General features: G+C 47.8%; 1 protein-coding gene across 1 annotated transcript in view; it reads left to right on the forward strand.

Moving 5' to 3' along the window:
• Positions 1-1,458: 1,458 nt before the first annotated feature.
• Positions 1,459-17,305, forward strand: part of BORCS8 (BLOC-1 related complex subunit 8) — a 50,199-nt gene continuing 34,352 nt past the window's right edge. Inside the window, exons 1-2 of the mRNA XM_078773417.1 lie at positions 1,459-1,571; positions 14,075-14,187. Coding sequence (XP_078629543.1) covers positions 1,535-1,571; positions 14,075-14,187 — 150 coding nt within the window. The 5' untranslated portion in view covers positions 1,459-1,534. The remainder of the gene's footprint in view (positions 1,572-14,074; positions 14,188-17,305) is intronic.

The following is a 17,305-nucleotide window of genomic DNA, read 5'->3' on the forward strand; positions in this document are numbered from 1 at the left end:
TGTGGGGGGTGTGGAGTGCAGGTGAGTTTAGGGAATGTCGAAAAGAAGCACTGTAAGAGATGGAATTTTTTTGGGGGATTAATAGATTTGGTGAGCAAGTCAAAAGCAACCTTTTAAAGAAGAAGAAGAAAAAGGTGTTATAATATATGACAGAATACAGTACTTCAGGGGAAAGTTTAAACATTTTAAAGTTTAACAGTGAAAACTATCTGGGGAAATGGAGGAGAAACACGTGGACGAAGAACGAACGAACGAATAAAAACAACGAATAAGAAAAACGAATAAGAACAGAGAAGGAAATGTTTTTTTTGGTTGTTTTTTTTTGGGGGGGGGTTGAGATTTTAAACAAGGAAGTAGGCTATGGGGTGAAAAGACTGGGAAAAACAGAGAACGAAAGTTATTGGAGCACAATCGACGGACCGCTGAGAGAAAAACAAAGCCTCAAGGTCGGACACTGTACAAGGCCTCAAAAGACACGACACGAATTAACATGATTTTCTGTACAGTTATGAAAGATTTACACCGATAATCTTCCTAGGGGCCCACTGTAGGTACACACACCATAAAATAAATACAGTTTTGACGAAAATACAAATGGGAACAATTACTTAACTTCGATAGCGTGGAGAGCGTGGACAGCTGCGAAAAAACTTAACCTCGCAGGCAAGACACACATTTACACACAGGAAATTTACCCTTAAACCCTAACTAATTATCATAGCTCCACCCCTCGCCATGGAGACACATAATGCTTACACGGACATCCAGGCCTAACTTCGATACATGAAGGTGGCTACACAGCATACAGCACATGCTCATCTATACAATGCTATCTGGACAAAGGTATTTCATTGCCTAACCCCGTACACGTAACAATAATATATATATATATGTACATATATATATATATATATATATATATATATATATATATATACACACATACATTTTAAAGGATCTAGAGGCCCCCACATGTTTAAATACCTATAGTATTTTTATAGTATCTATAGGCTCCCACGTGTGTACAACTTTACCACCCCCCCCCCCCCCCCCAACCCCTTAACAAGACACCCCATTTTCTGTCCAATGTATTTAACTCACGCAGAATTTGAGTGAAGAACGCATAAATAAGATGACGTTATCATGTATGCAATGAGGTAGATCACCATGTGACAGGTTGTGCCAAATGTAACGGATCCGGTTCCTTGAAGCCCACGAGGACTCGGTATCGCCTTGAAGAACGACGTTCGGGCTCCGCTGACGTCACAATCAATAAATGGACGCCCCGAATGGAACTGTGCGTTTATTTACTTAACGCGCTTTGTATATGGAAGTGTAGCATCGGGTTCTAGAAGCCTCTGGGATATAGAAGAGATGGTTGCAATGTGAAATTAATATTTCAGCAATAACCGTCCGTTTCAGGCTTGGGGACAGCAGTGCTGACGGACAAAGCGGTCGCGTGACGTCACGTACGTAGCAGGTGCGGCTCGTGAATGCTGAGATCGCCCTCGTGTGAAACCATCGCGCAGAGAGCATGGAAGACCAAGACATGCAGAACAAGGTGAAAAAAGGTGGGTAGGTAGGTAGGGTTCTGCGGCGGCACGAAGGAGCCGAAGGTGTAACGAGGCTGCGACTCCCAATCCGCCATGTTGAGCTCGTAAACAAACGTTTCCGTGAAATTGCTTCGTAGCGCCGAGATTCATTGGGGGAACGTATGTACAGTATAATGTGTTTTTACCCCTAGATCCTACCGTGCAGCCGTAACCTCTGTAGTACAGTACAGTACTATAGTACGGTATATCGGAGCGGACGATCCCGTATGTGTTAGAGAGCGAAACGAACCGGTGCAGCACTTTGGACAGCGCACGTATACATGTGATCGGGGCACGGAGGATTACACCGAGACAGGGGCAAGGAGGGTTACACCGAGACAGGGGCACGGACGGGAGGGTTACACCGAGACAGGGGCATGGAGGGTCACACCGAGACAGGGGCACGGAGGGTCACACCGAGACAGGGGCACGGAGGGTCACACCGAGGCAGGGGCACGGAAGGTTACACCGAGACAGGGGCAGGGAGGGTTACACCGAGACAGGGGTATGAAGGGTTACACCGAGACAGGGGCATGGAGGGTTACACCGAGACAGGGGCACGGAGGGTTACGTGGTACTATACGCCTTCCACTTCTTAATGATTGTCTTGACTGTGCTCCAAGGGATATCCAAGACCTTTGAAATATTTTACACCCAGCCTCTGTTCTGTGCCTTTCCACAACTTTATCATGGAGATCTTTTGAAAGCCTCTTCGGCCTCATGGTTGAGTATTTGCGGTGAAATGCACCACCCGGCAGAGGAAACCAACAGGAACAACTGATTTGATTCTGAAAAAATCAGAATCACTACAATTTAACACAGGGAAAACCACATTTCCAAGCTGGCCTCCAAAGCTAGTCGCCGACTGGGCATCCTCCGTCGTGCAAAGTCCTTCCTTGGCACACCTGAGCTCCTCACCACATACAAAGCTTTCATCCGCAGCTCAATGGAATAGTGTTCCCCCCTCTGGGCCGGTGCTCCTGCCTCACACCTAGCTCGGCGTCATGCTGTTGAAACCAAAGCTTTCAGAATCATTGGAATCTCCCACGATGAAGCTAACTCCGAGGACCTTTCACTCACTCACAGCAGGCAGGTTGGTGGTCTTTCTGTCTTCTAGCGACTCCTCTCCGGCCTTGCTCCCCCAGCTCTCTCTGTGCTCTGTCCCCCAAATATTCCTTCAGGACGCACAAGATCTGCCAGAAACCCTCTTATGCTTAAACTGCCAAAATCAAGACTCTCTGCTCACGTTCACTCTTTCAATTCCTCTTTTCTCCCGCCTCTGGAACAAACTCCCCCACTCCCTTCAATCCCACTCCTCCCTCCAGGTCTTCAAAACAGCTGCTCACCACCATCTCTTGTCTTCCCCCATCCAAAACCTTGATCTTTTCTACCCCCACTAATTCACCCCAGATCCACTTTTTTGAAAAACCAACTTCTTTCTTGGAAGTCCTTGCAGTGTCCTTGTGTGTTATACTTCTCCCACCCCCTTCCCGTGCCTCCTCCCCCCAAGCCCTCTACCTCCCACAAATCTCTCGTTGTCCCTGCTCTCAAATGTTGTGTTTGGGTTCTTCCCCCTCTCCCGATCTTGTCTACTGCTTGTAGTAGACAATATATATATATATATATATATATATATATATATTGCTTGTACCATCATCGCTCGATGCATCACTCGTGCTGGCACCACCCGTGCCAGACAGATGATCGTAAATTCGTTTGGCCTTTTCGCGAATGAGAGTTCCACTCAAAGGCATACTTTTCTGTACTTTGTCCTCGATCCATATGCTGAGAGCCTTCTCCATTCCTTTCTATGTGGACATCCCGGACATGGGTGACCACCTTCGTACTCGATACAGCGCTCGCTGAAATACTGTCACGAATCACCTTCTCATTCTTCCGTATGTAGCGAACGGCAGATTTGTTGACTCCATAATGTCTGCCCATAGAGGCTGCACTCTCTCCTCTCGAAAGCCGGTCGAGCAGCTTCACTTTATGGCTACGGCTCGTGACTTTCTTCTGCCTCTTGGTAGTCGACGCATCTCTGGCACTGCTCTTGCTCTTGGGAGCCATTATTGAACGATGAGCAGAGCAAGTCAAAAACACAGGTCAAAGCAACAGGAGAGCAATGATAAAGACTGAGGACAGTCTGTACTATATGTGGGATTGCGAGCATTGTGTGAATTGAGCCTATCTGCTAATTTCAATAATAGTTTTCTTGAAGTATTTGCATTCGATAATTTGCGGGGTTGACATGTTTTCGTAGATTATGGAACATCCCCGAAACGTTTTCATTGTGTAACATCTCTGATGATGCTTTACCCTAAATTGCAAACTGTAATCCATTTAATGAAGCATTTGCATTCTATAATTTGCAGAGTTGACTTGTTTACACATCTGGTTGGATATCCCGCGAAGCTCTCGATTATAGTCCAGCTAAAATTTGCGGCCGCAAAAGCCATGAAAACGCACATCACACAGCAGGTCATGTTCGCGGCTCGTATATGCTTTTTTGCGTATGTCTGGCTGCTTTATGCATGGTTAGTAAAAGATGGGTGTGTGTGTATATATGTGTATATATGTGTGTATATCTATATATGTATGTATATATATATATATATATATATATATATATATATATATATATATATATATATATATATATACTGTATATATATATATATATATACTGTATATATATATATATATATATATATATATATATATATATGTATATATATATATATATATATATATATATATATATATATATATATTGTTGCGAATATGGAATTTGGCCTCCATATCCGCTTGTAAATATTCCCCTATTTCCCCAATACTCCCCAACTATCCCCAATCCCCCATTCCCTAGTCCCATTGTCTGTAAACAACACTCTGTAGAACCGACCTTCCCCTTTTTCCCCCATTAAATGTCGTGCCCAGGTCCACCGCATCTCACGTAGACAACTTTCGGACATCTTGCTAGTTATTCTTAGTCTATGTCAGTTAAGGGCTCGTTTCCATTAATTCTGACTCTTCGTTGCACCAGAATGTGATTATATGGCACCAGTAGTGAGTTTAGGACCTTCCCTTACCTCCTCCCATCTTCCCCATGAAACAACAACAACAACTACAACTACAACTACAACTACAACAACAGAGGAGAATGGGCGCGGCGCGGGGGAGTGTGCGTCCTCACACCGGCTCGGTTAGCCGCCATGACCATGCGCTCCGACGGGGTTACCACGAAGGGGCTCCCTGTCAGCCCCTCGTCAAGGGCGGAGCCGGTAACCCCCCCGCACGCACCCAATGAGAAGCGACGTGCCGATTCCATCTGGGGCGGAGCTAACGAGCCGAGGGCGTGTCACTCCCCGCCGGATATACGCGGCGACTTACCGGATGTGAGGTCAGATGCGCCTGAACTACGGAGAGCAGAGGAAGCCACCGCCACCCCCAGCGCGACGATACCTCCCCGCATCTTTGGACCGGACCGAACCGGGTCGATTCTGCCCTGAGCCCAGGTGCACCTGGAGCCATCGATCCTGCCTTTCCTTGCCATCAATCCCCGTGTGAGTCAGCCTTTTGTCCCGTTTATCTGTCGTCTGTTGGGGTTAATATAAGAGTGTGTCTAAGTGCCTGTCTTTCTATGATGTCCCTCTTGTAGTTGTAATCTAACCTTCCGCCATAATATAACCTCCTCCGGAGGTCTTGAGAACTGAACCCTTGGTGTCGTGTCATTTGAATCCAGCCGTTGTGTCCTTTTCCTTCATTGACCTAGCGTAGCGCGACTCGGCAACGTTCGAGTATAATCGGGTAACTTGTGCAGGCGTGGTCATACCAAACCGCTCGGTAAACTAACATCCACCACCGCGTCTGTAACAATTGGTGTCGAGGAGTGGAATTCGGACCCGGGACTAAATTTATTAGGCCCAAATTTTGGAACACCAATTGTACCACTAGGGTAACAATTGGTGTTGGGGAGGTAGAATTCGATTCGGAGCGCGTTTCCCGCGCTCGAAATTATAACGGCGAAATTTGAATTTGTTTTACGAAAATAAAAACCCGAATTTTGAAAGTCGCGCTATGGCGGATCAAGACAGCTGGGGTCCGGTAGTGGAGAGTGAGGCAGGGTCGGTCCAGGACCAAATTGAGGGACGCGAGGAGAGCGAAGCAGCGAGGGTAGTAGACGCGCAAAATGGCGCCTCGCTGGTCACCGCGCCCGCGACCGTGGCAGCGCCCCTGGTGGATTCGAACCTTTTCCTCCTGCAAATGAGGGCCCTTATGGAACAAATGGTGGGAATGAGGGCTGATAGTGAGCGGTTGGGAAACCAAATGGGGGTAATGAGGGACGAAGCGAGGGCTCGGAGTGAGCAATTGGGGGTAATGGGAAACCAAATGGGGGTAATGGGAAACCAAATGGGGGTAATGAGGGACGAAGCGAGGGGTACCAGTGAGGGATTAGACGAGAAATTTGGGAAATTGGACAATAGATTAGGGGAAATACAGGAGGGGTTAACGGGGGTAGAAAACAGAATGGCCGCTCAAGAGAATCAAATGGAAGGGATGCAAAAAGGGTTAGAGGGGTTAGAAAACACCATGGAAGGCAAATTGAGGGACATGAGGGACCAAGCGGAAAGGGAAGTTAACCAAATGGGGCAGCAGATAGAGGGGGTCAGAATGGGGGTAGAAACTAAACTGGATGCTCACAGGGAGGAAATGGAGCAGATGAGGGTGGCATCTGGGCAGGAGATGCAAGTGATGGGAGAGGAGATCAGAAGAGGAGTGAGTGAGGAGGTCGGAGGAGTGCGCGAGGAGGTGAGGCACTGTAAGGAGCGCATGGAGAAGGAGGTGAGAAAGGGGACTGTAAAATTGCAAGGGGGTATAGAGGAGTTGACGCTGGGAGTAGAACAACTGACAGTGGGACAAAAGGAGTTGGGGGACCAGGTAAAGAAGAACACAGCGGTAATAGAGGGTTTAAAATCGACACAGAAGGAGATGAAAAAGGACGTAGGGGTAATTAAAAAAGAGTGTCAGACGGTACATGAGGACCTGACGAGGAAAATGGACAAGGTGGTAGAGGTGATGGAGGTTAAAGAGCGGGAGGTGCGGGAGCACATAGAAAAAAATAAAGTGGAGTTAGAGGAAGAACTTAAAGGGGCGCACGAAGAGATGAAGGAGATGAAGCAAAAATTAGAAGAGGTGGAAGAAGGGGTGAGCGAAATTAAGAAGCGACGGAGAGAGGATAAGAAAGAGATAAAGGAGGAAGTAAAAGAATTGGTCCAAAGTCTGTGTTCGGATCGTGATGATGTGCTCATTAACCGGATGAGGGATTCGCAGGTGATGGAGGAGAAGCGAAGAGAAAGAGGACCCGGTGTAAGTGGTGACCAATATGGTCGTGCGTATGATGCGCCAGGGGATTTAAGAAGCTTGGGGGTCGAGATGGACCCGGGTGTTCGTGAGAGGCCGTTGGTGAAGTGTGCGACAGGTCTGGTGTGCGAAAAAGGAGGTGTGCGAGAAAATCCGACTCTGGGGTGTGTGAGGAAAAAGTGCGTGCCAAGGAGTGAGGGTGCTGGCGAGAGTGAGTCGGTCGTAGCGTGTGTGCGAGGGAGCACATGGAAGCGCGGTGTGGTGAGTGTTACAGAGGGTGTGACGGGAGAGTGTGCGCGAGAAAGGTGTGTGACGGACAGGTGCATGAGGAAAGAGTGTGCTGTCAAGAGTAAGGGTGAGTGCGCTGTCAAGAATGGAGGTGAGAGTAGTGAGAGTGACAAGGAGAGTGAGTTGGTGGTGACAGGTGAGCGAGGATGTACACCTGGGATGGAAGGATGCACACCTGGAATGGTAGAGCGTGAGTGGGAATGCACGCTGGAGTTGGTGGTGAGGCACGTGGTTGGGTGTGCGAATGAGAGCACACCTGTGATTGTCACAGAGGAGGTGACTGAGGAGGGGGCGCGAAGAGGTGTGTTGGTGAGGTGTGCGACCAACGAATGTGTGCCAAAGTGTTCGGTGGTCAGGTGTGTGACCAAGGCTGTGAGTGCAATGAGGGTACCTGGGTGTGTAAGGAAAGGTACGAGGAGCATGGGCACGGCTGGATGTGTGAGCAAGGAACGGGCTGCGGGGTGTAAGCGTCCAGGTGAAGCATCGACGTTAGACGGGGTAGAGTTTAGAACGACTTATAGCCGAATCGGGCCCTCGGTGCGTGCTGGGCCTCGCTTTGAACGGCTGCGTCCGTGCTCCACGAGGCGGAGCGGGCAGCCCGATAGAAAGGGTCGTTATGGCGACCACCTTTTGTTGAGGCAGTCCGGCAGGTCGAGATCGGGACATTGGATGGCTCCACGCCGAGATGGTGCGTGGGATCTCGGCCCGGGTAAGCCCCCGTCCCTGCACCGAGTGCCGGACGCATCCAGCCGCTGGCACAGAACAACCCGCATTCATGGCTTGGCTTTACGAAGCCGGGCTTTGGACAGGAATTGGCGCACCGAGAGGTATTAGTGAGTAGACTGGGTGATGAGGTTAGTGTTTTGGACCCAAAATTAGAGAAAAACAAAATTTGATGATTGGCAAAGGATTGGCAGTAGTGATTGGCAGATGATGGGTAGTGATTGGCAAATTTTTAATTTGTTGAAATTTGATGTGCAAAATTGGTAGAGAGAGACCCCCGATGTGGTGGGATGGCAAATCCACCATCCCTCACAGAAGTGGGGGCAAAGGAGCAATAGCTTATGGGGTGTATGGCAGTGAAAACTAGCCCGGGTGGGTTAGGTTATATTGATAGGGCCCTAGAAGATGACATTAGGTGACGTTAAGTTTAGTTAGTGACTGATACCTGTAGTGGGGACGCAGGTAGATTAGTATGGATGATAATGACGAGGGAGCGCAATAGTTTAAAGGGACGACTGGGAAGCGCAAGTTTCAGAAGGGAGTAGTTAGCTGAGATGATGCCGTGTGTGTGAGGATCGAACAGGTGAGAATTGGACAGGTGTGATTGCCCAGGTGTGCAACTGGACAGGTGTGTGGAGCAGTGTATGAGTAGTGATTGTTGTGGATCAGCGCGAATGCGCTTGGGGAGAGAAGGGTGCAGGTGGCACCAGGTGTGAGAGCACAGGTGTGCAGGTACAGGTGTGTGGAGAGAGTTGGAGTAAGTGGTACGGAGTGGTGTGCATGGTGCGAAGGTGTGGATGGGGGAAGAGTGGACCCCTTTCACGAGTACCCGGGGCGGGTAGTGTAAGTGTTAGGTAGAGGGTATAGGTAAATTGTGGTTGGAAATTGGCATTTGTGGTGCGGTTGCAGAATGGTGTTGTGAATGGGTGCATTAGTGTTGTGGAAATGGCTGGGCGTGTAGCCTGTTAGTGTGTGTAGTTGGTTGGGCACTCCACCACTGTGAGGATGTCGGCCAGGTGAGGCCGCAGGTGGGCTCTGGGAGCCGGTAGTTGTGAGTGGGTGCCTGAGGATCCCGGGTGTGGATCGGGCAGCCCAGTGCCAGAGAGGGCACCGAGTGGGGAGAGCGCCAGAGGGCCTTCCCCAGGTAGTTAGGTTAGGGTAAGGAGCAGGTAAGCTCGGAGGCAACTGCAGTGGTGGAGGTGTGCAGGTGGGTAGACCCGCTGGGAGAGGTACACGCCACAGCCCAGAAATTGTGCGAGGGCACCGGGAGATGAATCGGGGGAGTGAGACCCCAAATTGAAAAGCACCACAGTTTGGCCAATGGGAATTGGTTTTTAGAACCCAAAGTGTAAGAGGGCCAATGGTTTGGCCGGAGAAAGACCCCGGGTAGTGTAAAGTTGTTAAAGTCATTTAGGAAATAGTTAGGATTGATGAACCTGTCGCACCATACGCAGCCACTTACCTGTGGTGATGATGATGACTCCACACCTGTGTTTTCTTTGTTCTGTGTGCAGAAATGAGAATTGCTGTGTGGATTGGTGAGACGCATCACGACGTGGATGAGACATTGGGGTGATTCCATCTCTCCCTCCTTAGGAGGGACTGATGATGAATTGGTGATGGCAAATTATGATGTTGAGTTGGAGATGGCAAATTTTGAGGAAAGTTGGAAATAGCAAATTTGATTGGTTAGGAGGGAGAGAAGACGAATTTGGTTTATGGGAGGAACGCGGAAGACAGTAGGGATGTTTGTTGATTTGTAAAGTAGATGTTTATGGGTAGTGTTGTGTTTTGTGGATACAGTAAGGGGTAAGGGAGGGGCCATGTAGGTTACCTGGTGGGGGGGGGAGCGTACGGTAGGAACGTACCTGTCTCACCTGGTTCCCATGTGCCCCCAGTGTGCATCATCTTGTATTGCGTGCACTTTTGCGCCCTTACCACCTTACTCACTGGTCTGCTTCTTTTGTCTCCCACCTCCGAGGATCTGGCTTTGGGGCAGAGAGAGAGAGGAGAGAGAGGTGCTGGCTTCGCAGTTGTGGGCCTGCACTTTCGCTGCTTGCTGCCTGGATCGATACACCATATGGACCGCAATGTTTGTGGCCACCCACCATGGACCGCAGTTCTTATGCGGCCAAGCACCACCCGTGGATGGACCTATGGGTCTACGTGGCACCTATGCCATACAGGTGAACCACTTATAGTTGGCCCCCTGACGGCCACAATAAAGAAATGGACGCGGTTGGCGCCTTTCTTTATTTTTAAAGAAGTAAGAAGGCCAAGTGCACCACACGAAGGCAAGACCAGCGGCAGAACATCGGCCGGCTGTGACACCACCGGTGATTCATAAACACTTTATTGGTGCACCGGATGGTGCTGACTGTGTGATGGGGTGGTGCTTTTCATGCTGGGAAAGGGTGCTCTGCACGTTATTAAAGGCCGTAGGCCACAGAGCACTCGTGGGTTGGTGTATCGATGCTGGCATGCGTGCTCTCTCTATGCATAACATCTGCATGTGTCCCTCCAAAAACAGGTCCTGGATCGTAGTGTAAATAGCAGCGTAGTCGTGTAAATAATGCTCCCTACCGGCTGTATGTTTAGTTTGCGAATTCTTTCCGCAATTCGGTTATCCTGTGGGTGTGTTTCTGAGAGGAGAAGGGTGCAACGTCGCAGGGGGACATATTTACTCATTTGTGAATATCTGTAAAACTGTCGCACTCAGGGTAGAGTTAATAGTAGAGGGAACTACATCTGAGTGCCACACTAAAATAGGTAAAAATTTATCGGGTCGGGACGCCCCGAGGGTAGAGAAGGGTGCAATGTTGCGAATATGGAATTTGGCCTCCATATCCGCTTGTAAATATTCCCCTATTTCCCCAATACTCCCCAACTATCCCCAATCCCCCATTCCCTAGTCCCATTGTCTGTAAACAACACTCTGTAGAACCGACCTTCCCCTTTTTCCCCCATTAAATGTCGTGCCCAGGTCCACCGCATCTCACGTAGACAACTTTCGGACATCTTGCTAGTTATTCTTAGTCTATGTCAGTTAAGGACTCGTTTCCATTAATTCTGACTCTTCGTTGCACCAGAATGTGATTATATGGCACCAGTAGTGAGTTTAGGACCTTCCCTTACCTCCTCCCATCTTCCCCATGAAACAACAACAACAACTACAACTACAACTACAACTACAACAACAGAGGAGAATGGGCGCGGCGCGGGGGAGTGTGCGTCCTCACACCGGCTCGGTTAGCCGCCATGACCATGCGCTCCGACGGGGTTACCACGAAGGGGCTCCCTGTCAGCCCCTCGTCAAGGGCGGAGCCGGTAACCCCCCCCGCACGCACCCAATGAGAAGCGACGTGCCGATTCCATCTGGGGCGGAGCTAACGAGCCGAGGGCGTGTCACTCCCCGCCGGATATACGCGGCGACTTACCGGATGTGAGGTCAGATGCGCCTGAACTACGGAGAGCAGAGGAAGCCACCGCCACCCCCAGCGCGATGATACCTCCCCGCATCTTTGGACCGGACCGAACCGGGTCGATTCTGCCCTGAGCCCAGGTGCACCTGGAGCCATCGATCCTGCCTTTCCTTGCCATCAATCCCCGTGTGAGTCAGCCTTTTGTCCCGTTTATCTGTCGTCTGTTGGGGTTAATATAAGAGTGTGTCTAAGTGCCTGTCTTTCTATGATGTCCCTCTTGTAGTTGTAATCTAACCTTCCGCCATAATATAACCTCCTCCGGAGGTCTTGAAAACTGAACCCTTGGTGTCGTGTCATTTGAATCCAGCCGTTGTGTCCTTTTCCTTCATTGACCTAGCGTAGCGCGACTCGGCAACGTTCGAGTATAATCGGGTAACTTGTGCAGGCGTGGTCATACCAAACCGCTCGGTAAACTAACATCCACCACCGCGTCTGTAACAATATATATATATATATATATATATATATATATATATATATATATATATATATATGTATATATATATATATATATATCAGTCACTATGCGACCTTCATATCATCAGTGGAGAACCGCTGATATTACAGATACCATTATATATATATATATATATATATATATATATATATATATATATATATATATATATATATATATACGTATATATATATATGTGTGTATATATACAAACTTGGCATTTAATATGTATTTTTTTTTTTCTTGACTTGGGTTTACTTTCTTAACTCAGTATATCAATTTGGTGAGTTTCTTTTACACTTTGGTGATTTATTTGTTAAAAGAACCATGTCACTGATTGTCTGTCACAGCAAGAAGTCAACAACAGGATTATATCACAGGTGGTGTGGCAAAATGTACGGACAGGTGCATTTGACGATTGGCTTCACAGTTGGGTATACAAGGGTTGTTGCGTTCTGTATTAGTGGAAAACAACTGCTGCACGTCTCCAAAAGTTATTGCCGCTTCCTCTTGAGATGGTCCGTCAACTCGACAATGCTGTTTGTCATGGAGTGGTGGCTTTACGAAATTACGGCATGAAAGACCGTGCTATTGCTCGGCAATATGGCATCACTCAAGGTCAGGTGTCAAAGATCCTGAAACGAAATGCTCAGAGGGGTGTCCCTACTCCAATACCGAGGCCAGGACATCCCCGCAGAACCACAAGGAGGGATGATCGCCAGCTGCACCGGTTAGTCCGCAATGGCAGTACCAAGTCAGCTAATCGGCTTAGGGCTGAGTGGCAGCAACTGACAAATGTGCCTGTATCCAGAAGGCTAGTCAACCAACGACTGGTTCAAGCAGGCTATCGTGCCAGGCATCCCCTGAGAAAGCCACGCCTGACCAGACAACACCGCCAGCGCCGATTGCAGTGGTCCAGAGAGCACCGTCAGTGGCAGCCAGGACACTGGAATCATGTGATCTTCAGTGACGAGTCTAGATTTCTGGTCTATCGTCAAGATGGCTGTGTCCGAGTATGCAGACAAGTGCATGAAGCCTACAACAAAGATTGTATAGTGCCAAGAGCCCAAGCTGGAGGTGTTGGGGTGACCGTTTGGCTGCTTTTCATGCAGGGGGCCAAACTGACCTGGTTGTTCTGAATAGAAACCTGAACCAGTTCAAGTACAGGGCCATTCTGGAAGAAACATTGCTTCCCTTTGCTCGTGCAGCATTTCGAGGAAACTTTGTCTTCCAAGATGACAATGCACGGCCTCATCGTGCTCGCATGATCCAACACTTTCTTGCTGACCGTGGTGTAGAGCATATGGAGTGGCCTGCCATGTCCCCGGATATGAATCCGATAGAGAACTTGTGGGCAGAATTAACGCGTCAAATCGACCACTTGGACCAGCAGCCGACCTCTGTGCGTGAATTGCAGCAGGCTATTGTCACTGCATGGCAAGCAATTCCTGTCCAAACCTTGGCAAATCTCGTGAACAGCATGCCTCAACATGTACGTGCTCTCCTGAATGCTCGTGGGGGTTACACGAAGTACTGAACTGTAATTTTACTGTCCGTAATCCCAGTCGTAATTTAACTTTTGTTTCTGTTAAAAAAAATTTTGGCTAATGTGTAAAATAAAGAGATAATTCTGGAAAACGTACAGTGGTTTAACACAGTACTGTCCATGAATTGAGTTCGATATCAGTTTACATCACTTTCAAGGATCAATTTATTTGTTTCGAAATGTCAAATGTGGTTTTTGTTTCTTTTAAAGGTCACATTAACAAAATCTAGAATAATTTCAACATAATTCCAATTAACTTTTGGTTCTAAGACATCTTGAAAAGTAAGTTCACCCCCACAAAAAAAATATTCCATATTAAATGCCAAGTCTGTTGGCATTATATATATATATACATACATACATATACACACACATGTGCTACTGCAGACGAAAAAGTGATGAATAAATGAGGAAGTAAGTCGGTTTTAGACATGCATAATGTTGACCATTGAAATCCCCCTTTCCAGCAACTGTCACTTTGGCAAATGCTTTGACTGTGTTTTTGTCGACATTCTCCCCCAAGAAAATGCTTCTAATAATTTGTGAAAAACATACAAAGTTGATGGAGATTTCTGCAGAAGATTAAATGAAAATCGCTCATATTATAACTAATATTTTGCAGTGTCGGACAAACTGACTGACAGCGTGTTTCTCCTGGCTAATGAACCTTCTGTGGCACTGTTTCGTCTCCAGGAGCATGTTCGCAAGTCTCTTCCAGAAATGGTTCAACACAAGGTGAGTATGTTGCCATTGGCCTCTTGGTGGCCAAACCACATCTGAAGCATGTTCAAATAAGCAGTGTGATTGACACTTGTATCAAAACATTCAACACAAGGTGAGTATGTTGCCATTGGCCTCTTGGTGGCCAAACCACATCTGAAGCATGTTCAAATAAGCAGTGTGATTGACACTTGTATCAAAAAATTCAACACAAGGTTTGTATGTTAATAATGTGGTCTGATTTCCACATGTGGAAATGTGGTGAGTATGTTAACTGCAGGCTAGCCATTTTTGAGTCTGCTGTGATGTTTATAAACCAGCAAGATCCATAATGAGGAAAAGTGGTCAATGATACATCCAACCCATACAGGGGATTTGAATTGAGTCAGTGTAAAAACCGGCACATAAAATGATCTGTGACTTGAGACAGATCTTAACCAGTTACAAGCAAGATCTGTATCATATAGGACACCCAAATTAACATTCTCTCTGAAATGAAAGGATGGCATACTGTGATGCAATGTCTTGCCAATGGTGCAACAAGATGACATTTTGTATCATCAGATCCTGATCCATGGGGCATCAAAACCGGCCTAATGAAAAGGTCCGCGGCCAGTGCACTACATCTGAGTTGTGCTGTACATATATCTTCGCACCGTATATATGCGTGTGTGTGTGTGTGTGTGTGTGTGTGTGTGTGTGTGTATATATATATATACAGTCACGTGAAAAAGTAAGTACACCCCATGTAAAGTTTTGACTTTTTCAACATATTCCAACATACAGCTATTTGATCTTCATTTCAACAATATTGATAGATAAAGGTGATATAATATAACACATATCATGAAACATTTACATTTTGTAGTCCATTGTATAATTTAAATAAACATAAATGCAAATTTCGCATGTGGAGAAAGTAAGTACACCCTTGGCTCTAATAGGTGGTGTTACGTGGTCCCCTCGGTGACTACCTGGTCTCGGTGACCCCCGGACCGTGAGAGGAACTTCGCCAGAAAGTAGTATTATATATGCGCTTTCGCAACGCAATCCCTATGAATTCCACCCAAGAGAAAACTGATGTGCAATGATATATTTCAAGGGTAAGGATATCATACAATTTCAATGATACAATCAAGGATATATTCCCCGAGCAATCAACAACACACAACCATCAACAATTCCCAATCCACAATCAATTCCCTATATGATTAAGATGGCCATCTTATATATGTGTGTCCCCGTTTGGTACTCATGACCCCCTCTTGGTCTCTATCCCGCACAATGTCTCTGGGCCCCTCCTGACCAAGATGATGGTCGGCGTCGCCGCACTCGGGCGGTTGAACGAACCCCGGGTGGACGTGTTTCCACCGGGCAGGTATCGTACCAGACACCACGGCTGTAGCCCCTCGTGGCCACACGAAGCGGGTACGGTAAAGCACGCCAAAAGCCCCACGCCGCTTGCAACGCGTGTTAGGCCCCAACGTGCGACCCGTACGCGTCTTTTTAGACGGTGTCGCGAACGGTGCCAGACGCTGGGTCGGTGCACGGCCACACGACAGTTGGACGTCCACCGGGCAGGTATCCGTCCCGGTAACTCCTCTCGCCAGACCGGCTCGGGAACGCCGCTTTTCCACACGGCTCAATATCAATCCCACCTTTCGTCGGAGCGGGGCGAGGAAGAAGAATACTCGTCGCTTTTCTTCCTCGTGTCTTTTCCTCTTCCGTTTCCGGTCACTTCCGTTTCCGGACACTTTTTCAGAAGGGCTCCTGACCTCCAACCACAACAACCCTTAATCTACTACACATGGATAAGCAAAGACCTGAATGGTAATTCACATACATTCACATAAATATGTAACACTCCCCCCCTTCAAGAAAGAAAGTTTGAACCCCAGCGAAAACTTTCTTTGCCGGCCAATTTGGAGAAACCAACCAGATACCTCCACCCCCCCCCCCCCCCCCCCCCCCCCCCAGATTAACTCAATCTGGACAAAGCGTCCGCCACGACATTGTCCCGGCCCCGTACATGTTCAATTTCCAAGTTGAACCCCTGCAAAGCCAAACTCCCATCAACCTCTGATTTTTATTTTTCATTCTTTGAATGAAGGTTAAGGGGTTGTGATCCGTAAAGACCTTTATGGGAAAGGACGTGATTCCTAAATACACCTCATAATGTTGAAGCCCTAGCAGGAGAGCCAGGGTCTCTTTCTCCACGGTGGCATAATTTGCCTGATGTTTATTGAACTTTTTGGAGTAGTAGCACACGGGGTGGTCCACCCCATCCTCATCTTCCTGTAACAAGACCGCTCCAGCCCCCACATCGCTTGCATCTACGGCCAACTTGAAAGGTGCTTGAAAGTCCGGAGCGGTTAGGACCGGAGAGCTCATTAGTATCGCTTTGACATGGGCAAAGGCCGCCTGACATTTGCCATCCCAAACGAATGGGGTCTCCTTTCTCAACAAACTCGTTAAAGGGGCTACCACATCCGAAAAATTCTTACAGAACCGCCGGTACCACCCCGCCATACCTAAGAATCTCATCAGCTCTTTCTTCCCCTTTGGGACTTGGAAGCGATCGATAGCTTCTACCTTGGCGGTCACTGGTTGTACTTGACCCTGCCCTACTACATGGCCGAGGAACACTACCTGTGCTCTTACAAACTCACTCTTGGCTAAGTTGATGGTCAGACCTGCCTCGGACATCGTCTGAAAAAATGCATGGATTTGCTTAATGTGGTCTTCCATGGTCATGGTGTGGATGATTACATCATCCAGATATGCCTCCACCCCCTCCAGGTCTGCAATGAGCCTATTAATCAGTCGTTGAAATGTAGCCGGCCCGTTCTTCAACCCAAAAGGGAGGACCTTGTACTGATATAACCCATTCGGAGTGACCAAAGCTGAGATTTATTTGGCTCTATCGGTAAGAGGGATCTGCCAATACCCTTTCAGCAAGTCAAATTTGGTAACAAATTTAGCTGGGCCTATTCGATCAATACAGTCGTCAATCCTCGGGAGCGGATAGGAGTCGGTCTTGGTCACTGCATTCACCCGTTTTAAATCTGTACAACACCGGAAGCTGCCATCGGGTTTCGGAACCAACACACATGGGGAGCTCCATTCACTGTTG

The sequence above is a fragment of the Myxine glutinosa genome, chromosome 2 (genome assembly GCF_964187855.1).
Source record: "Myxine glutinosa chromosome 2, kmMyxGlut1.1, whole genome shotgun sequence".
NCBI lineage: Eukaryota > Metazoa > Chordata > Myxini > Myxiniformes > Myxinidae > Myxine > Myxine glutinosa.